The sequence below is a fragment of the Manacus vitellinus genome, unplaced genomic scaffold (assembly GCF_001715985.3).
Source record: "Manacus vitellinus isolate BGI_N305 unplaced genomic scaffold, ASM171598v3 scaffold_1_pilon, whole genome shotgun sequence".
Taxonomy (NCBI): domain Eukaryota; kingdom Metazoa; phylum Chordata; class Aves; order Passeriformes; family Pipridae; genus Manacus; species Manacus vitellinus.
The window spans coordinates 30,328,955-30,351,775 of record NW_021939396.1 but is presented as its reverse complement, the minus strand read 5'-3'; the positions used below and the strand labels follow the sequence as shown (position 1 = coordinate 30,351,775).

Below are 22,821 nucleotides of genomic sequence, written 5' to 3'. Positions count from 1 at the left end.
AAGCTTCCTGCACGTCCTTGGGTTCACGCAAGAACTGGAACCAATACAGCTCCTGATAAGGTTATTTCATAAAGCATTCCAAGATTATCAGAAGGGTTGCACTGTATCATAAAAGGAAAAAAATACCCAGGTGAAATACAGCATGCAGTAGCAGTTTTACAGCTCCTCCCATTGCTGCACGTAAGTGATACAGTTATAGTTAACTTTGGATTATCAATCACTGTGAAACAGAATGGGAAGGTTGTACATTTGAGCAGCTTTTTCACTGGTTTTGCATTCAATGATGAGGCTCTCAGAACCAATACTAGACATGGAAATGGCAAACTACAGTGAAGTTTTAGATCCGACGTATACGGCACTGGAGTTCGAAACTATGCAGATTCTGTATAATGGCAATGGTGAGTTCTCCTCTGTGAGGCAAAATCAAGCCAGTTAATAGAAAAAGTGAAGTTTAGTAATGCTATAAGGTGCTAGTTAAATGTTTAATTAATGGAGCATTTGGGGGTTGTTTTCAAACTACAAATCTGCTCTTTTACACTTCAGCGCTAACTTTAAGTTAGTAACATTATAATTCTTTAAGGAAAATAAAAGAGAGGTTGTATGTAATAAAGTAGATGAACTATACTGTCACCAGTCAGTTAATCAAAGGAAGAAAATGGTGAATTCAGCAGTTGTTTTATTTACTGTACAACAAATGAATAACTAGTACTGACAGTTTGGACATGGAAGTATATTTCGTATATAACTTTCAGAAGGAAAGGACAAAATTGTCCAGAGGTTTGTGAAAAAAATTAGCTACTGTTTCTTGATGCCTAGTTTCTAATTGTTAGACTAATATTTTATTTACATTTTATTTACTTAAGTGTTAATCTAGCCTTCCTAGGTAAGTGTATATATGAACTAAAGTGATTTAAAAAAAACAAAACACATTGGCTTTATAGAGGCTGATGTTTAGCTGAGAAAAACTTTGCATTTAGCTAATGTAGCACTTCAACTTTAGGTAGAATTTTTGATTGCAGTTTTTGAGAAGTTGTACCAATAATTTATGCTTGAAATAGGAAGCACACCATTTCATTCTGCCATCATTGAATACTGACCAAAAAAAAAAAAAAAGAAATGTCAGTGAATTGAAGTGAAGAAAAGTATTAGGCAAGTTAAACTACTCAAAAATGGCCTTCCAAATCTTTTAATATAATAAAAAAGTTGGTCTATCGTATCATAAAGTATATGTATTTTTAAAAGGCAGAACTGATATCTAATCATTTGGAGGAAAATTATTTAGCACCTGCATTTCCACATATTTCTGCCATATAGAACCTAATTAAGTTTTTGTTGTTGGGCTTGAAGTTTTATCTGAATTTCTGATGTTACATTACGGCAACCTTAGTAAACAGAAAGGTAGACTAGGTTATTGATTTAGGAAGGAAAAACAGATCTTTATGCCCTAAGTGATTTTGGAGCTATCAAGAATGATTATATAACTTTTAGATGATTTCTCTGGGTTTTTTTTCTAATATGGGTAATTTCATTGGTCATTCATGTTTTTGCTGAGTAGCACCCTTTTGGATCTGTTAATGTTAAATAAAATGAGAAAGCAGATTAGGGAGGTTGTGCTTGGTTGCATTATGTGTTGGTGATAGAGCTGGTTAAATTATTCACTGTAAGTGATTAGCTTGATAGTTATTAATTATAAGGTGTAGCCTTTTTCTGTTTAGAGTTTGAGTTTAGCTTAAGTATTTTCTTATAGAATTTATTAAAACATTGTCTTGTTACAGTGCTAGTCTGGAACTGAAAGCTGCCTCTTATGAACCTTCCTATGTATCTTTTCTAGTTGTCTAAATTAATTAGGAACATTCGGATGAGTTTAACAAGCCACCTTCAGGGAGACTTTTCAGTTCTGTTGAAATCAAAGAACTTTTCAACATCAGGTCAATTTCCCAGATATTTTGTTTCAGAATAATAACTAGGAAAATAAGTATGTTCTTATATATATATACACACAACTTACATGGCTGTAAAATATTTCATCATTACATTTAAATATTGTATTATTAATTATTCTACTCTATCATGCAACATTACAGAACTCCAGAAGAACGGTTTTGTATTTTTCTAGAGTAATTTTATAACCCATTTATGAAAATAATTTTCCAGTCATGACAAGCCTAATTTTAAAATAAAATTTTTACAGAACTGAATTTTTACTTTTAAGATTTCATTTTATTTAATCAATTTTTAATATAATTCCTATCAATTACAGCTCTGTAAAGCAAATCAATCCAAAAAGGTCATTTCTTTGTCTGAAGAACTCAGTTTAAATTATAAACTGCAGGACGCAATGAAAATTTTATATTTGTGTTGCACATTTCAGTTGGATCTATACAATAGGAATAATATTATGTATCATTGTTAACAGTTTTACTGTTTAACCTGTTTCCTGTTCATGAGCTCACGTACTCGACTTTTGAATCCATGTTTGAATAACTAATTAATGTGGCACAGTTTCCTCTTCTGGACAAAACAGCTACAAATGCTTAGGCCTATTTCAAACAGTTTTCCTTTCATTTAAATCAGAAACAAAACAGAAAGCTATTTTGCTTTTTGTTTCTTTCAACATGTCTGAATAAATAGGTGTGTTTTGATTTCAGGTGAATTTCTTCAGTAGCATTTACCAGATTCAGTGACTAATTGTTAATCACACAGCTAATATTCTCTGTGCAGCAATATTGTCTGCAATGTTCCTGTAAAAAATATCTTCGAGGAAATAACACTTAGTCCTCTTAGCATGCCTTTTGTTTTCTTTTTTTTTTTTAAATTAAATATTGTGCAAAGCCTTTTGTTTGTTTGTTTGTTTAATGTCCCAAACCTTTGTATGAGTTGCCAGTTATTGCCAGCTCATATGAGAAGTGATACATGAGAGTTATCACTGTTTTATGCCAAAGTTCCTCTTCATGTTAGTAGGAATACTTATGTAATTGTACATGCAAAATTAGACTGTAATTTTTAATTCTTCAGTTGGAAAGAGTTTAGAATACAATTATTTGTTGGTATGAACTTTATTAATTCTGTTAACATCTCTATCACTTTGAAAGTGTTCATATGAGTAAGAGCCAGATGTAACTAGATAGGTCGTGCTATATAAATCTTAAGTGTCAATTAAAAGAGAAAAAAACAGAAGATGCCTCCATTTAGGTACAGCTTGTTCATGTGCTGGTTGGTGGAAGTCTTGTCCATAACTATGTAATATTGTTCTTCCCTCTTGTCAGACAATTCAGGAGAAGCTGTCAACATGAATGCTGCTGACAATGGGGTCAGTAGTCTCTGTGCAATATGTGGAGACCGAGCGACTGGAAAACATTACGGTGCTTCCAGCTGTGATGGATGCAAGGGGTTTTTTAGACGCAGCATAAGGAAAAACCACGTCTACTCGTGCAGGTATTTCAGAAGTTCATCTAGAGGCGCTAAAATAATGAGTTTAAGCAAAAATTATATTCAGACTTTTTCAGAACTTTGTCAGGGTATTTCCAACTTTTTCTTAAGGGATGCTACTTGATATTACACATTCCAGATACTATATTCCAGATGTCAGTTGATATTATTTATCTTTTATTTAAGATTACGAAGGTCATCTCCCGAAAAAAAAAAAAAAGGAAAAATGAAAACTGCTTATATTTTCACTGCAATATGAAAATCGTATATCTTAACTGTTTTCTAAGAATTATTTTCTTAGGAAATTAGCTTCTGAATAGAAAGTCTAAGATTTATGAGTTTTGTTTTAAGGGCTGTGCAAACATATCTGCACATATTCCAGGTTTATGTGACACACTTCTCTTTTGATCAGACATTTCCCCCGTCAGTCTGATCTGCTAATTTCCAAATGGTGCCCTAATTATCACGCTGCAGGTCTGTGCACCATGTTTGACAAATCACTCCTGTACATGCACAGGATCATAAACAGTGAGTTTTAAGCTGTGCACAGAACACATGAAAAACTCTGTGAGTTTAGACAGATCACTGAAGGCGTCTATTGGGTTTTCGTGGCAAGGTTTTAGTAGCAAGGAGGCTACAAGAGTGGATTCTGTGAGAAGCTCTTGGAAGCATCCCCTGTGTCTGGTGAAGCCAATACCAGCTGGCTCCAGGATGACCAAAGATGAGCCCGTCAGCAGTGGTGGTGGGGCCTCTGGGATAACATATTTAAGAAGGAAAAATAATTATTGTGCAGAAGCAAATTGCAGCCAGAGAAGAGTGAAGTGAGAATATGTGAAAGGAATGACTCAGTAGACACCAAGCTCAGTGGAGAAGGAGAGGGAGGAGGTGCTCCAGGCACTGGAGCAGAGATTCCCCTGCAGCCCATGATGAAGACCATGGTGAGGCAGCTGTGCCCCTGCAGCCCATGGAAGTCCACAAGGGAGCGGATATCTACCTGCAGCCTGTGGAGAACTCCCTGCTGGAGAATATGGATGCCCAAAAGAAAGTTATGATGCGGTTGGGAAGACCACGCAGTAGCATGTTCCTGGCAGGACCTGTGGCCCCACAGAGAAAGGAGCCCATGGTGGAACAGGTTTGCTGGCAGGACTTGTGACCCCACGGGGGACCCATGCCGGAGCAACCTGTTCCTGAAGGACTGCACGCTGTGGAAAGGAAAGCATGTTTTCTGCACCCAGGAAACATGCTGGAGCAGTTCATGAAGAACTGCAGCTACAATCAGAGAAGTTTGTGGACAGCTGTCTCTGTTGGGAGGGACCTTATACTGGAGCAGGGGAAGAGTGTGTGGAGTCCTCTCCTTGAGGAGGAAGCAACAGCAGAGACAACATATGATGAACTGACCACATCTCCCATCCCCTATCTCCTTGGGCCACCTCATGGGGCACAAGGAGGAGAAAACCTTTTGTAAAAATGGCTTTTTAGCAGAAACATTTGTTACAGTCTTCCTTGATTGCATAATACTCTTAAAAGGAAATCTCTCCCTCACAGTCATAGCACAGTGATATAGCACAGACATAGCACAGTGATATAGCACACCTATAGTGGTGTGGCAAGAGCTGACATAAGTGATTTCAGGAAGACCTCTGCAAAAGATAGGTCTGTTTATCTAACAAACACATGAAGATCAAAAAAAAAGGCAGACCTAAACAGGGAGAGGGGAAGATGGCTCATATGCATTCCCTTTAGGCACACCTGTAGATGTACATAAAGGCCTGGATAAGCCTTCCTGCAGTGTCATGCTCTGTGTGTTTCCTCATGTCTTTGTTTCATTGTGTTGGCAGAAAATGTTCCTCTCATTTCCTCTTTAGGTTACCACTTGTAATGATACAACACGTAGTTTGTTCATTGGTATCTCCATAGGGAGTAAAGGTTGCCAGCTGAGGGTAATGGTTTAACAGCTGAGGGGCTCCTCAATGCCAGCAACATTTGGCGTTTTCCTTGATTGGCCTTTCCATTTACTTTTTGTAGCTTTTCTTCTTTTGTTTTGCCACTACCGTTTGATGAAACCAGTTACTGACATACCTTACAAATCAGTTGAGGTGTAAATGATGCACCTAGGTCTGAAATTTTCCACACTTGCCAGTTCCAATGCATATATGTGTCTAGGCACACATATATATTCCTGAAAATGGAGCACCTCTCAAAACTGATTAATAAAGAAAAATAATCCAAACAACTGAAGAAAGAAGTCTGGTTATAGACATTATTCTGACAGGCCAGATTAGTTGGTTTTCTTCTTTGTAATCAGAGTACTGCTTTATTAATGCTATATACATTTCCCTTTTCTTGTCTCTGGTAGATTCAACAGACAATGTATCGTTGACAAGGACAAAAGGAATCAATGCAGATATTGTCGTTTAAAAAAGTGTTTTCGAGCAGGAATGAAAAAAGAAGGTAACGGAGTCATTTACTATTTGATATACAAAGAAAAAATTCTGAGTGAGTTTTAAAATATAATAAAAATTCTAAAAAACTCCAACAGAATAATTCAATGGAAAGTCTGCTATAATGCCTTCATGATGGAGAAATGCTTTTATATTGAGGTAAAATATATATCTTCTAATTTTCAGGTGGGTAAGCAGTTCTAGCATTTTGATCATAAGCAAGTCCATGGATTCAAAGTGAATTTGCAACTGTTGAATCCATGAATCCTGGCACCAAAATTCATTGATTTCTATATATTGAACCATATGCTGGAAAAGTTCAAACTGTGAGATTTTAGTTTTAATTTTTCATGAAATCTCTATCTGCCATTTTTTTTCTACCCTGAGTAATGACAGTGCTAATTTACCGGTTCTTCCATTAAATTTAAATGTAAGAAACATTTAAACCAGAGGAAGGACTGTGAAGCTGAGTGAAATAATAGTGGTGAGAAGACTAGTGGTAGCTGTCAGTGGAGTCTCCACATTAATTAAAAAAAATTCTAATTTCTTTAAGGTTTAAAACGGGAAAAATGTTACTTGTGCATCTCACTGACAGGGATGAGAAATGTGAGTCACAGTGATCCTCCTGTGGAAGTGGAAGGACCAGATGACCACAGGAGCAGAGTGATAGGGAAAGAAGGGCAGTGGTAATATCAGAGGAATATTGTTGTTGGGGCTGTTGCTACACTGACAGTTATGATGTAGAAGCAAAAGATGTCCTGATCTGTTTCAAATGCGCACTCAAAAGTGGTTCATCACAACTTTGCTACCTTTTTTGTTTGGAACATGGTGTATCTGCCTGAAGGCCAGTCTGAAATGTGAGTGCTCAGTTCTCCTGTACAGTAACAAGGCTATCATTCTTTTAGTCTTTACATAGCTTTCCTAAGATAAAGCAAGCTGTTTCTTTAGGCTCTTAAGTATCTATACTGTAGTACTGCTTTGCTAGTGATCACGTTATTGACATGAGATAAAATAGATTTTTCTTTTTGAAGCTGGATGGGGATATTCTAAACAGTGTTACACAGTGTATGAATGAAATAGGTTTGCTAGCTCTTATGGATCTCCTTTAACAAACTTTAGCCTTTGGAATTTGTGTCATTAAAATTGGTAACATATTGTATGTATATTATCAATCTGATGTGAAGAAAGGGGGAGACCTGTGTGTCCACAGCTGCCCTAAAACTTTTGCAAAAAGCAGAGCTTTACAGACTTTCAGAACCTGGAATTAAAGAAATTTATCTCAGAAAGGACATCTGGAATTCATCTAGTTCAGATCCCCATTTAAAGCAAGGCTAGTGTCTAGGTTCAGTCAGGTTACTTGGGACTCTGTCCAGACAGATTTACACAGTCCCTGAGAGGGGAGATGGAACAGTCTCTCTTGGCAAGTTCTTTCAGTGCTTGACCAGCCTCATTGGGAAGAGTTTTTAATTTCTAACTAATTGGAATATGTCTTACTGCAATTAGAGTAGTGTCCATTGTCTCTTGTCCTTTCACTATGGATTTGAAAAGAATGTGGCTCCATTTTCTGTACAGAAATGGACCCCCACCTCCATGTTGGTCCTCTCTTTTCCACATAAGGTCTGCTTCACCTTGTGCACTTTGTGGGTTCCATCTCCGTAGTCTTCCTCTGGACACTGCCTAGTTTACCAGAATCTTTCATGTGCTGAGGAACCCAAACCAGAGAAATGGTCATTTCCTTTAAGATGCTAATGCAGCCCAGTGCGTGGCATAAAACTTTCAACCTAATTTACACTGTTCTGCCCTACTTTGGTCCCACTACCTCTAAAACTTTCATTTTTTCATTGCATCCAAACCATGTTTATTCGAGGCTTCCAAGTGCTAAAATAATTCAGAACACTGAACTGCTTGTGTGTTGTTACATACCTTTTCACATGGTCGGGGCATGTTTCATAGTGTAAGAAGTGTAGCATAGTCTCCATGATTGTTTCTCCTCTTGTTTCTAGCAAATCTTTCTTTTCTGCTAGACAAAGGTAAGAAATGCTTCAGTTGGTGAAAGCTGTACAAGGCCTCTTTAAGCAAATATTCCACCTTCCTCATGCAATCTCTGTTTAAGGCAATTTTAGCCTGAATTGACGGAAAGGCTTTAGCCAGACAGACAGTCTAGTCTAATAATCCAAAATTATGTATAAGTAGGAGAAAATTGAAGCATCCACCTATGGTTCTCAGTGTGCTCCACCAGTGACTTTCACTACCGATTGTCAGAATACCTTACTATTTTTGCAATACTAATCAGTGCTGACATTATTTTAATTATATATGTAGCACTTAAGCTGCTGAAATTCAGTGGATGTTTTGGCATTCTTTTTCAAGAGGTTATGGTTTTTGTCTCCTGTCTACATGAACATATAGCACTTTGTGTTTATCACCACACAAAATTTCTTACTGTGACCTTAATAAAAGACCCATCAGTGAGTGTCCTTGCAAAAAGTTAGTACACCTCTGGAATAAACTATGTGCATTGTTCAGATAAACTCTGAAACTATTCTGTGCATAAAATATTTTATTTTTTTTTTTTATTGAAACCTCTCTTACTGCTCCTAAATTCTATAATGCAGATTGTTTCCCATAAAATAGCAAACTTATCTTTGGAAATAAAACTGCTATTCTTAAAAAATTATGAGATTCCTTGTGCAATAAAAAGATCAGCATAATTCTTTTTTTTCCCTTTTCTTTTTTCCTTGACCTAACCTTGGACGTGATTTCGGTTTTAGAAATATCTGACTGATAGTTTTATTTTTTTCTTTTTCCTTCAGTTCAAAAGTATGCCCTGTTGCTTCATAAGTCTTGTGTGTGCTGAGTAAGGGTTCCTCATCCTAAGCCCTTTCAAATGCCTTTCTTTGTACCCTATTAGACAAAACTTACTGTCCTGAAACTTTTTAACTGAGTTAATATTCCATAAACTGGCTAGGAATTAAATGTCACTAAGGAGGAGCATGAGATTTAAGTTTCAAAACTATCTTACTGTTAGGTTAAGTTCATGATTTATTCCTCTTTCAGAATTTCCCACAGCAGAGCGGGAGGAGGGCTTTCATACTTCCTCTGACTGAGATATTTTTTCAGTGGTGGTGCTGTATCTCTTAACCTGTTTGACAGTTCGGAGATGTCCATTTCTGCCACTATGATAAAAACTACTTTACTTATTAAATTGGTTGAAATAACAAAATTAGAACATGTCTCAGGTTCAAAGGAAGAAAGAGGTTTTATAGTAATAAAGCCACTGAAAAAAGTGATGATAATTCAGTATCTATCTATAATTAGTTATACATACTTTTTGCAGGCAAGTAATATACAGATAGAGACCATAAACATGTATTGTCATTCTTCCTCATTACTCGGAGCTAAAAGCAGATCATCCTCTTTGAATGTCAGACCTTTCAGTTCTTACAGTTATCTTCTGAAATACGGTAAACTTCTGAAATTATACTGTGTGTCAGCTTTTACAAGTCAGTAAATGAGATGATTATTCTTTTCCAGCTGTACAAAATGAACGGGACAGGATAAGTACAAGAAGAAACACCTTTGATGGCTGCAACATTCCTTCTATTAGCACATTGTCACAAGCTGAGACACTCTCTCGTCAGGTACTGAGATATACCACAAAATTATTTAGTAACTTTAAGACTGATTTTACTAAATCTAAATACTTTTCAGTTTTTTATTGCATTGAATATAATTATTGAGATTACTTTCTTCTACTTCCAAAGTGCGCCCAGCTTCCTGTTCCCGGTGAAAGAATCAGTAATAGAATACATTCTTGAAGCAAAGTCAATAAAAAAAATTCTACTTTGTCCAGGACAATATGTCTTAGGCACCTTTCTTAATAAAGCTTTATGGTTCTTACTGCTTTTAAATCAGTTGCTGTCTTAGGCAGCTTGTGGCATCTATCTATCCTTGAAGCTGGCTTTCCCATGAAGTATTAGTGAAAAAATTGTCCAAAGCCATTACATTCAAAGGGGTGTGGACACTCATTTCTTTACATTCTTTTGAAAATCCAGTTTTTAATATCCTTAGACATTATAAGTAAGGCAAACAGAAATGTTCCAACTGCAGAGTCTGTTCACATCTCGCTTTTGAATTTTCTTTGTCTCATCTGAACTTCATTTTCTCTTTTTCTTTTTTTTTCCTATCCAATCAATTGCTGCATGGAACAGTCTCTAGTCCTTTTCTGCAGCTCAGATAAATCATGATCATTGATTCTGCATTCTTGCACCTCTTACTAACTTGCTTAGAATTTAACTGCCACCTTTATGATTTCATGCTGACTGATTTATACATCCCCAAATGTTTTGTAATCTCATCCTTTATCAGCATCTCTCTTAGGCTGGAACTGTCTGTAAAGAATTGATGCAGGAATTACTGGGTGATATGTCTTTGGCACATATTGCATGTCTGGGCAGACTAGATGGACATAATGGACCTTCCTACCTTTCATACCTATACACTATGAAAAATATAGCTATTTTTACCTCCTTAGTAATTTTTTGAAGTTGCTTATTGTGCTTTTTTGTATTACTCTGTTAATCATTTCCGACTGGTATATGCAATTCAAGAATAAGAACTGTCTTAAACAGAATCACATCCTCAGCTGTTTATGGCACAAAGTTCTCTTCAAACAGTAGATTCCTGGCCTAAAACATCCCCTTGTGTACATGTGTAGATTTATTCTACGTACTATTTGGTGGGACAGAATTAGTTCCACTATGTCAAGCATATATGAAGATACAATCTTGGCCTCTAAGTCCAAGAGACTACATTAACATGGTAGAAAAGTCAAGTCTTAGAAGTATTTGTTTTTCTCTCAATCAAATAGGGCTGTAAGATGAGTTCAGTCCTGAGGAGAGACTTGGAGGAGGAGGTAGTGTCCCAAGTCATTATCCAAGTCCTTCAGCTGTGAAATGAGGAAGAGGGTGGCATTCATCTCTTTTGAAATTTTCATATTAAATAGAGCAAATTAATTACTTTGTTCCTGAAGATCCCTTACAGGGGGAAATTGTCCAAGTGCAATTTTTCACCTACAGACTCAAGAGAGGCTTCCAGGATTATGTAAATATGAAAGGGACATGCTCGACTCCCATAGGCATAAAGCCATCTGTCCCCGAAGGTTTTCAGGACAACTGGGATATAGTGTTAAATTGTCATGTTCATCAAGTCATTAACAGGTGCAAGTTCCACTGGGAAGGGTTTCATCTCAATATAAGAAAGAAATTTTTACAGGGAGAATAAACAATTACTGGAGCAACCTTTTCAGGGATGTGGTGGAGTCCTCATCCCTGAGGAACTAGATGAGTCCATCATCTAGGCTTACTTTCCCACAAAAGATTGGATGAAATCATCTTTCAAGGTCCTTCCTAATTCACACTGGTCTATGATTGTATGAAGTCAGTGACTACCGTGTTGCACCCCAAAAATGAGAGGAAGGTTAAATCAATAGAGAAAAAGAAATAGGAAAGTCCATATCTTCATATCCTTGTGAAGAGATGAAATCTTAATAATGAACTCCATGGAAGTCGTCCTATGAGTCCCCAGCAGAAGTTCAGCAAGTAATTTTGGCATGTAGTTTATAGTTTGTAATGTAATTTTTAATTTATAAAGATGCACAGGTTTGATTAAAAGATATTAAAGGAAAGACAACGTATTAACTTCATGAGTTGGTATGTCTAACAGTTAAACAATCTACCTCTTCTTTACGTTCTTGTATTATCTCCTAGTTGGTGCATGGTGGTATCTTTCTCAGGTGTGACCTGCTCTCAGAAGTCTCTTCTTTGTACTTTTGAGTCTTGATCAAGATCTCTTCTACTCTTCTGGAAAAACAGTGAAATGTGTTGAGTTTCTTTACTCTCTTTCTCTGCTGAAGGTTTTCTAGACTGAATCCCTCTGATAGCTCTCACCTGAATGATATTCAGTATTTTCAACTTTGTTTTTTGTAGAAGAGATGCCAGAAATGGACTCATGATTATAACGTGGATTTCTCAAATGCTCTATCTACAAAGAAACAATACCTCTAACCTTTTTCCTTCATGATAGCCTTTGAATTATGTGTCTGAGGAGGTTTTCACCTGTCTAGCTGCTCTAATTTCCCTGAGAACTGATGTTCAGCTGGTTAACTGACATTAATATCTAAGCTATTTTCAGTGTTTTACACTACTCAATTATGTAGGAAGCGCTGAGCTTTAGTTCAGAAGTGCAACTCCTTTTGACTACCCAAGGATAATGGGATTTCACTGTGGGTTTTAACATGGATATATGAATGAAGGGGAACTGATAGCAGGTCAACCTAAATAGCTTCCACCATCCTGAAGTATGTACAGGTATGCTATTGGAAGATCAAACATTTAATTTTTTTTCCTGAGGAATATAATCACACTATATCATTTCCTGAGTAATAAAGGAATATATTTATTCCTGAGTAATAAAACATAAAGGGAAAGTCAATTTCATATGTCTATTACAGTGGTGGGATTTTGGGTTTGTAGTGGAGGGATCTTTTTTTCTTTTTCTTTTTCTTTTTCTTTTTCTTTTTCTTTTTCTTTTTCTTTTTCTTTTTCTTTTTCTTTTTCTTTTTCTTTTTCTTTTTCTTTTTCTTTTTCTTTTTCTTTTTCTTTTTCTTTTTCTTTTTCTTTTTCTTTTTCTTTTTCTTTTTCTTTTTCTTTTTCTTTTTCTTTTTCTTTTTCTTTTTCTTTTTTCTTTTTCTTTTTCTTTTTTCTTTTTCTTTTTTTTTCTTTTTCTTTTTCTTTTTCTTTTTCTTTTTCTTTTTCTTTTTCTTTTTCTTTTTCTTTTTCTTTTTCTTTTTCTTTTTCTTTTTCTTTTCCTTTTTCTTTTTCTTTTTCTTTTTCTTTTTCTTTTTCTTTTTCTTTTTCTTTTTCTTTTTCTTTTTCTTTTTCTTTTTCTTTTTCTTTTTCTTTTTCCTTTTCTTTTTCTTTTTTCATTTCTTTTTCTTTTTCTTTTTCTTTTTCTTTTTCTTTTTCTTTTTCTTTTTCTTTCTTTTTTTCCTTTCTTTTTCTTTATTTTTTTCTTTCTCTTTCTCTTTTTATTCTTTCCTTTTTCTTTTTTTAACCTTTTCTCTTACCTCTTTTCTTTTTCTTCCCTGGTATGATATCAGCTATAAACTGACCTTCGGACCTTACCTTCTCAGGCTTGGCTTTATCTTAAGTTGTCTTTCCTGCCTGGCTTAAGAGCAAACCTGGTTTTGTTCCTTTTCTTGAAAAGTCATTAAGAATTTCAGGATTTGGCTCAGTGATTATGTAAAACTGTCCCAGCTTCAGGCCCAGAAAGATATTGCTCTCTTCCTATTTCACAGAACACTGTTCACTGCAGGTGGTCTAATGCACACTCATATCCTTTACATTTCCTCTGCAATGTCTCAGGCCTCAGCCTACACTGCTGCTTCATCATTGCAAACTGTTCTCCTCCAGGCACTAAAACCCCCCTGTTTTACCTTCTAAAGTTAATGATACTTATCTTTTCACTAGAAGAATATGCTACCCCTTTATCACTCTCTTTCTCTGCCCTTAATATTACTGCATGCCCCTATGATCTCTTCTTTTTTTCTGAAATGAAGTAAATGTCAACCCTTTTAAAGGAAAAAAAAAAGAAACCACCTCCCCTCTATGAATGATAAGGTCTCTGGTATATTTAAAAATAGCATTTTGGAATGAGAAGGTATTGTATCATGATATGAATAATTAAATACTGCAATGCACACTGGTAATAATGAGAAATAAAAATTTATAATTTACGTTCAGACTAATGGTCCATGTGGTCCAGGAGTTTCTCAAGAGTATCCATGCTTACTGCCGTGATATTTTCTTAAATATTCTGTTAACCAGTGAAAATGCAACTATATGAAATTTAACATGTTGAATTTTTTTCTCTTGTAATGACCAGATCTCAATGTCCAGTCCTGGTTCTAGCACTGATATAAACGTTAAGAAAATTGCTGGTGTTAGTGATGTCTGTGAATCTATGAAGCAACAACTTCTGGTCCTGGTGGAATGGGCTAAATATATTCCAGGCTTCTGTGAATTACCGCTGGATGACCAGGTATAAGAGGACACCAAAGAGAAAACTTTAATTATACTGTTCTGTTACTCCTGTAATCTTTGAATGTCATAATTTTTTTGGTCTGATCAAATAGATCTGAATGCTAGACCCTCATCTTTTCTTTTTTTTTAAGTTTTGAAATAACACCACCACATAAAAGATATTAACAAAAAGAAGCAGCAAAACAGCATGTCTCTAAGCATTTTGTTCTTTCTGTAGTCTTTTGGAAGCAGAACTTTTTTCTGACCTTGATAAGTATTTATTTCATGTTCACCTTTCATTATAATATGGCAGCATGTTAATTAGAAGCAGGGTTTCTCTACTTGAAAAAAATAAAAGCCATTAGAATCTTGAACAAATTCCAAACGTACTGGTATCAATCCATAGCACATAATCTTTCATATATTACAATGTACTAAAATTATATTGTATATAATGAATGTGAGGAAAAAAGCATCAAGCCTTGAAAATTTACAAGGGTTTTTATGACAGAGGTCTGATCTATCATCACATCTATAATATATCCTAATATATCACCCGCTTTCAGAGTAAGTTGTGTTGGCACACCCAGAACCAATATTCCCACATTGTGGTGAGCAGTTCTTTCACCAGCGGCCTGGGTAGGAGGTTAATTGGTTGCTTGAGATCTCTCAACTCCAGTCCACCAAAATCTGATACATCTTGAAAATCGCTGTGTGACTGCAATTGTGTAAATCCTACTTTTTGTCTCTTCGGTCTCTCAGTTTTTAACGAAATCCTGCAAGAAGTGTTAGATTCATCCTTGGTTTTGATACTCAAACTGAGTCATTCCCTCTTATATTCTTCCTCAGGGATATGAACATGTTTCAGGCCACAGGAGACCCCCCAAAATAGGAGTTTAATGATATCTTTGCAGACCCACAGAGTATGATATATGTGCACAAGCTCAACGTACTGGAATAAGTTAAAACTCTGTTCGTGTGAAAGAAGGAGAATTTTAAGTGCATTGGTTACACAAGGGCAACAAAAACAAGAAAAAATATTGCTGCTTTTACTGTTAAGATGGCATGAAAGAAAAGGGAAGGTATAAGACGTCATTAAAAGGTTTCCGTCTGCATTTAAAAAAATAAATTATCATCTTAGAAGGACAGGCTGAAAACATCCTTACAGTGATTGAAGAGTACATGTTGGGAAAAACCTTAAGTAGCTTAGAAAAAGAGGGGCAAAGATATTGAGAGATAAAGCAAATACCACTTTTTCATTTGTGATAGCAAATTTCTAAGGAGCATTGTGCATTTAGTAATGAAATAAAACATCTGGTTTTGAACAAATTATTCCTGATCTGGGAGTCAGCCTGATTTCCAAACCATAAAGGAGGCCAGAGCAGCTAAGTTAACTAACTGAGAACCAAAAAAGTCTTAACAGATAAGTGTACCTGGGTACTGTTTACTCATAAAGTATTGGCTTGGATTAGAATTACTTGCCAAGAGATGAGTTCCTTGAGGAAATAGAGACCATTGCTGAAGTTTCAAGAAGACATCAAAACCAAAGGAAAGTAAATAGATGACAAAGAGTAAACAAATAAGCACAAGTGCCTTCCCAGTATGAACCAGGATTTTTCTTTGTTGACAGTAGTGGCTGTTTTAGCATATCTGGCTTTGTTGTGGAAAAAGCTCTTTTAAGTACCACATAAATTTTTGGTTCAAGTTGAGGGAAATGAAACACTGATACTGCCAAATTCACTGTAGCAGTTCATTCCAGCCCACTGGAGTCTTAAGTGTCAACTTAAAATGATAGAGAAAACTTTACAAGGGAATACACACTAGTAAATAAAAGTAGATAGTGTATTTATTGATAAGTATTTTGCAGAGCCTAATGTTTAAAATCTGGACTGAGTGCTAGAAGTGACAGAGAATGACGATTTAATTATAGAGTGCTGTTTTTATGGTGTTAAGATTTTTATATTAAAATCTTAATTGTCTTAAACGTGTACCTAATACACAGTAATATGCAACCTCTCTTCTTTTACTCTTGTTGGAACTTACTGCTTTATCATTTATTGAGTCTGCTGTTCTTTTCATGAGGTTGCCCTGCTAAGAGCACATGCTGGGGAACACCTGTTGCTTGGAGCAGCAAAACGGTCCATGGCGTATAAGGACATTTTACTTTTAGGTAAATATTGGTTTTGTTTTACTTATTAATGATGATGTACATTAGCAACCATGTAATCACTTAAGTGAGACAACTGTTCTGGCACAATCAAAGCAATGCATTCTCTGAATGTTAAATAGCTATTAATGACGTTATGTCACATGCCTGTTACAGCAAAAGCAGATGGATAGGTGAGCTAGTATTGGATGCTACAAACCAAAACTTAAAGGAGTTCCTGACAATTGTCTCCTTACATTAGCCTCCTTTCTACACCTTTATCCCTTAAAAAAATCAGAAGAAAACAACAAAAAGCCCCGTCATAAACCCCCCTTTGTTTAAGAGCAGCAGCCAGCCTGTTTCCACGTGTACTAATTTCAGTTTTCATGAAAACCATTTATCTGGAGCTTTCTCAAGAGTCCTTTAGGCACAGTCAGAGAAGACTCTACTGGCTAGAATATTGGATAGCCTGTTCCCTTCAACTCACTTTCCCAAGAGCCCTCTCACTGCTGCCTTGACAGTCAGCACATGGCCATCATGTAAACAGCTCACCTGCTGTCCCTGACATGTGGCAGATGGGTGCATCCATGGCACGGGGAGGAGTCATGCCTGCAGAAGCATATTCTTGGTCACTCGAAAGGGCTCCTGCACTGGGTTATGTAAAGAGAACATAGCTGTTAGGGAAAAAGACATTGTTGCATGGTGGAAGCATGTCTTATCTTAGTTCATGCAACAGAGAGGCTCAGTTAGCAGATGGGGTGTGTGCCTGTGTGAACAGGGACTTGATGAGGCATTTGTTAGCATTGTTTGAAACAGGGCTCTGCCACTCTGAAGTGTAATCTGCCGAACATTAAACATGTGCAGCATTTGGACTGTTTTATGGGAAAGTGTGTAGGTCATCTTGGACAGGATTTTTGATGTGAGGCAAGACTATATGGAATATGGACTCAAACTAGTCTCTTCACTGGTGGTGTGGAACAAGGACATTTTTAATACTTGTTCTCCTCCCTCTTTGGGACAACCTTTTCACAGCTCTAAATCATCTTGAATTTATTTTTACACCTGTTATAACATTAAAAGGACAAGAAGGGCTTGGTCTGGAGGTATTTCACCACCAATCCTTTCAAGATAAAAGCTATACAAATGGCTTTGTTAATGTAGTTCTTTCTCTAGATGCTGTTTTACTGACAAACTTTAATAAAAAAGAAATATTTGCAGTTTTATTGGGATTAGTAGGTAATAAGGTAAAAATGAAAAAATAATAAGCAGAAAATTATATATTCAGTGTCATGAGCATCAGCATATGTATCAAAAGAAGAATGATTTGAGGCTTTAAGGCTTATTTCTGGTACTTGGTATCTGTAAAGTTTATGAGTCATTTTGGCATGGATCCCTTGTGACATAATCATCAGGTTTTCTTTCAAAAACTGCTTTGGTAGCTTTCGAAAGCTCTGTGACTTTACCAGTGTTCTCCAGGAGGTGAATTAAGATGCCATGGTGCAGACTTCTCCAAAATGGAAATTTAAAATGAAAGAAACAGGGAAAATTGTTTCTATACTGAAAATTTTATGATGCTGCTAAATTTTATCAGGAGTAAGAGGAGCACCTATTAGAAAAAGAAGCATTCCCCTTATCTTCTCCTATGTATTGACAAATCCTTCATTCAGCTTGGGATGTATTATTTTAATTGGGGAAGAAGACATTTTAAGATCAATTCACTATTATATTTATCTGTTATGTAAAGATAAAGGTCTACTTGCTCCATACTTGTGCATTCAAACATGAACCTCAGTCCTGTGGACTAATCAGGAACTGTACATGTTGGTATATTTACATGTACAGATTTTTTACTGGGTGACCGCTATAATTTGCACATGTACTCTGTTTGGAAAGAACACTTTTGTATAATGCAAAGGAGAGTTATTACTTAAAAAAATTATTAACCTGAAATGTGCTTTTGAGAATGGGCTGCATCTCGTGTGTTACATCAAAATCTTTATATTAATCCACATGTTGGTATTCTTTTTCTCTAAGGCAACAACTACATAATCCATCGCAACAGTACTGAAGTAGAGATCTGCCGAGTGGCAAATCGCATTCTGGATGAATTAGTTCGACCCTTCCAGGAAATTCAAATAGACGACAATGAGTACGCTTGCTTGAAAGCAATTGTGTTTTTTGATCCAGGTATTTTTACAAAAAAGTCTCTCAGAATTTTTTACACGTGGAAGAATTACTGGAAGTAATTTTTGTTAATGTAGAATCTGTTCATGAATGGAAAAGAATCAAATGAAAAATATAAGTAAGATGCTCCTTCCAAATCATAATCTGCCTTGACTTTAAATTTTTGTCATTTTTTAAGATGCAAAAGGCCTGAGTAACCCAATGAAGATTAAGAATATGCGGTTCCAAGTCCAAATCAGTTTAGAGGATTATATTAATGACCGTCAGTACGACTCCAGAGGAAGATTTGGAGAACTACTTCTTCTACTGCCTACACTCCAGAGCATCACTTGGCAAATGATTGAGCAAATACAATTGGTTAAACTATTTGGAATTGTTAAAATTGACAGTTTGCTTCAGGAGATGTTACTAGGAGGTAAACTAACAATTTGCTAAATATACTGTGTTGTATTATGTTGAATTTAGCATGCTGGGATCTTGAGGGATTCGTGATGTAATCAACCATGCTGACTCACTGTCTGAGCTTTGGGTCGTGTAATTGTTAGCTAAAGCTTTCTTGTCTTGGCAGTTCATCTTGTTAACTTAGTCTTACGACAGACTGTGCCGTGTACTTCTCAGTCACTGCTGGGTCGTCCTACAATTCCCTTCGCGGATGAAAGAATCCTTACAAATATTTCATGAAATCCACTGTTATTGCAGTCAAAACAGTGAAAATAAACACAGTGCTTAATATGGTTGAAGTCTGGTATAATTGTTTAATGAATACCCAGAGGCAATTATTCAAATTGCCAATCAAAATATTTGCTCTGTGGAAATGTAATTACTGAAGTATTAGTTGCTGGCAACAACATGCTCTTTTGAATTGATATATGCACATGTTATTTTTGCAGGTACTTCTAATGATGCCAGTCATCTGCATCACCCAATGCATCCTCACTTAGCCCAAGATCCATTAACTGGCCAAACAATCCTCATAAGTTCAATGTCTGCTCCTGTACATACAGAACAGATTTGTAAGTAATTGCAAGTTAGCCTTCTGTCATAAGATTTCACTGTTTCATTTAAAAATATTAATTAGAGTGGTGGCCTGTCAGTGCTCATAGAGTTATTTCATCATCATTCTTAAATTAAAATAATTGTGCATTAAAAATGTATGTAGATAAATGGTGTTAAGTAAGAGACTTTGACCTGAATTTAATCTAATTTTAAAAATTCGACACCATTCTGATATATAATTGTTTTTACGTGCACAATTTTTAATAAACTAAAAATTCAGATAATTAAAATATCCTATTTCCCTAACATGTCAAATGTAACCAACTCCCTTTCAGTGCAGTAGTATACATATGCAGAGTAGGCCAGACTATAAATTCTTTCTGTGTTCTTTTTCAGCAACTCCAGAAACTCCACTACCTTCCCCTCCTCAAGGCTCTGGACAAGAATACAAAATGTCTGCAAATCAGGCTTCAGTCATTGCACAGCAGTCTATTTTGAAACAAAAACCATTGTGATGATGTTTCTGTCTCTGCCTTAATCCATCCTTCCTTCCTTCCCTCCTTCCTTCCTTCCTTCCTTTTTATGCACTAGATAAATTGGTAGGACACTTGCACATTTAAAATCTCAGGTTGATAAACGAAATTATTTCCTCAGCAGCCACTGCTGTGGGTGTTCCTTTAAACACCTCATGATCTGAAAAGTTCTGACTGCCACATACAACTGTAACTGTGGACACTGAAGTCTGACAAATATGTATAGAGGTTGATATCATTTTTAGATCTTATAACTGCACAGATTCATGTTTTTATTTCCTGTTTTAGTTGTTGTCTTAATATTATTGTTTTAGATGTGTATATATATATTTTTTGTGACAGAACTGGTTAGTGCTTGTTTAGCTGTGAATTGTCGAGAAGAAAAAGTAGGTTAATCAGGCAAAAGCCAAAGTTCCACTAATAGTAAACCAGTAGGCTACCAAAAAAGCACATGAATTAAAAAAAAAAAGGACAGAAATGCACAACTCATTTAAAAAAATATTGATTTGAAAGGACCATCTCTTTCAAGTAAAATTTCAACACAAGTGTTGAATCCTTCCTGATCATCTGTTTGTACGAGTCAGAGGGCCTGCCGTGGGTGAATATGCTTGAGGGCTTTTTAAAATCTGTATAGACAGTAATGTCATATCAGTCAATTGGATAGTGGCAAAGCATTTACATTGCTAAATAGTTAAAACAAGGACTGGTATGCTTTGTTGTCAGGACTAACTAGTACTCTCCCCAAAAATTTATGGGCACAGTTTGGGAATTAGGCCAGTCTATGGACACTTTTCACCAGGTGCTTTGGATACAGACCCCTCTTTAGGGGACAGAGAGGAATACAGACAGACTGTGCCATTTGACCTCAGGAGTGGAGTATAGACTTTGTGCTGTTTGATTTACTTGTGTAAGTGTAGCCATTGGGTTTATTTACCTAACTGGCTGATGAATGCATGTTTCAGCAATCCCTAAACTTCACCTACAGAGATGTTGTAGTTAATGTAGCAGCTCTGTCTGGAAAGGTATGGCTAACTAATTGAAGTGGCAAATGTGCCTGAGTTCAGCTCCAGGTGTTCCTAGTTTGAGCCATGGTATTTCAAGCCAGAAGACAGCCAGCCCACAAAGTATTCATCCTCTCAATTTTTAAGAGTTTTCAGAAGCTTGGGATGAATCAATTTTCTGTGATGAACTCCCGCCTCCTCTTCCTCCCATTACAGTTTGGGAGGATCCAACATAGACTAAGTTTTGTGTCTGAAGTCTATAACAACTCATCTGGATTTGGGCCCTCTGTGGATTTGCACAAAGTGGAGCATGTGACACATGCTCACTTGGGCATGTATACTCAGTTACAATTCGTGAAAATAATCTAATATATTAAGTGATATGTTGTTCCTACAATACTGACATCATAAGAAAATTACCACTTTGCACATTTTATTTATTCCAGACAGCATTGATTTTTCTTTACTACTTTAAAGTAGACTTTCTTCTCAGAAGATATGTAAGAGAGAAACGGATGAAAAAGATATAATAAAATATTACAGTTTGCTGAACTATTGCAAAGAGAAAATAGTCAGAGTCAGGAATTCTGAGTCAGAATTTCTGCGAGGTGAGATGATCATCCTGAACAACACCTTCACTAATGACAACATCCAAAGATGGTGTAGTTACACCTCTGGCTTGTAGAAGTTGCTCAAACAATCTGCAGTGATTCTTCAAATACATTTTTGTAGGCAGGAAATGCAACACATTAAATGCTGAGCTAACCTGAACATTCAAAAGGCTTTAATGAGAATACTCTACTACCAGGTAGATGCTGTGTTTCTTGTTATTTTAAAGTAGTTGCTTTTGTAAAGTCCATGCAGTGGCTCTTAACATTTGCCTTTTGCTTTATAGATGGTTTTTCTTTTTGCTGTTTACTGTTTGTTTTTTTTATCAAGGCATTGCTCTTTTTACAAGTTCCTTTTAGCATGAGTTTTTATGACAGAATAAGGTTCTGAAGTTTTGCCATTAACTTTAGGGGTATCCAGAATGTGCTATTTTTACAAGTTCACCACCAACACTTTATGGTGAAACACAGAGGTAAAGCATGTGTGAGAGATACTGAGCAGCCCAAAAGTTTACTGATTGGGCTCACTTTTGTGTACTTGTCATAGAAAGAGTGTTGGACTCAAGGTGGATCTACATGAATTTAATGGGTCAGATTAATTAAGTTAGTTGCATAAACGTGGCAGTATTGGTCTGACTAAAAACATTTAACTGGAAATAAAAAGTAGTCCCCAAGTTGGCTACCTCTGCCTTATATAAGAGATATACATAATAGCTTAATGGATTTATTTTTCACACTGTACTTTAGATATCAAGTGTACAATAAAATATTTTCTCACACTGCCAAAATGTACTGGAGGAAAGATATACTTTAGTGTTTTGTCTGACAAAACATTGTTATCTATTTTGTATGATATATTACATTTTGGAATAAGAACACCACTGTAATTTATTGGGAAAAGCTGATTTATTTTATAAATGTAACATTATTTTTTTAAACTTAATTATGAAAAATCAGAAATGATTAGCTTTGTTAAATATTAAATTATAATGAGGTGTAACTTTATATGTTTGAACTCTGATACCAAGTTTTTGTGTTGAGCATTTGGAATTGAAATGATTGCTGAAAATATTTCAAATGGACTGTTTTTCATCAAAGCTTAATAAAGAAAAATAAATGATCCAAATGACACATTTGCCTTTTGGTAAATTTTTTGGCTATTTACTTAAACAATGAGAATGCTTTATATTGCTTACATTATGAATAAGTATATAACTCACATACTTCCATCTCTACAGTATTCACAGCATCACAGAATGGCTGAGGTTGGAAGAGACCTCTGGAGGACATGTAATCCAACCCCCCTGCTCAAGCAGGATATTGAAATCATATGAAAGAATATGATGGCAACACTGTAGTTGATTCTGCTGTAACATAGCAAAGTATACATAGGTATGGTTTT

General features: G+C 35.8%; 1 protein-coding gene across 2 annotated transcripts; it reads left to right on the top strand.

Moving 5' to 3' along the window:
- The first annotated feature begins 270 nt into the window (after window positions 1-270).
- On the top strand, window positions 271-22,537 carry HNF4G (hepatocyte nuclear factor 4 gamma). 2 transcript variants are annotated; one of them, XM_018079267.1, is made up of 10 exons: window positions 271-398; window positions 3,267-3,435; window positions 5,786-5,880; window positions 9,405-9,511; window positions 13,815-13,970; window positions 16,034-16,121; window positions 18,132-18,284; window positions 18,460-18,696; window positions 19,172-19,294; window positions 19,674-22,537. In XM_018079267.1, exons 1-10 carry the CDS (start codon window positions 281-283, stop codon window positions 19,790-19,792), a joined length of 1,365 nt encoding a protein of 454 aa, XP_017934756.1. In that variant the 5' UTR covers window positions 271-280; the 3' UTR covers window positions 19,793-22,537. The 2 variants fall into 2 exon arrangements, with proteins under 2 accessions (XP_017934756.1, XP_017934761.1); XM_018079272.1 differs by lacking the exon at window positions 271-398 and adding an exon at window positions 1,911-1,928.
- The last annotated feature ends 284 nt before the right edge of the window (window positions 22,538-22,821 follow it).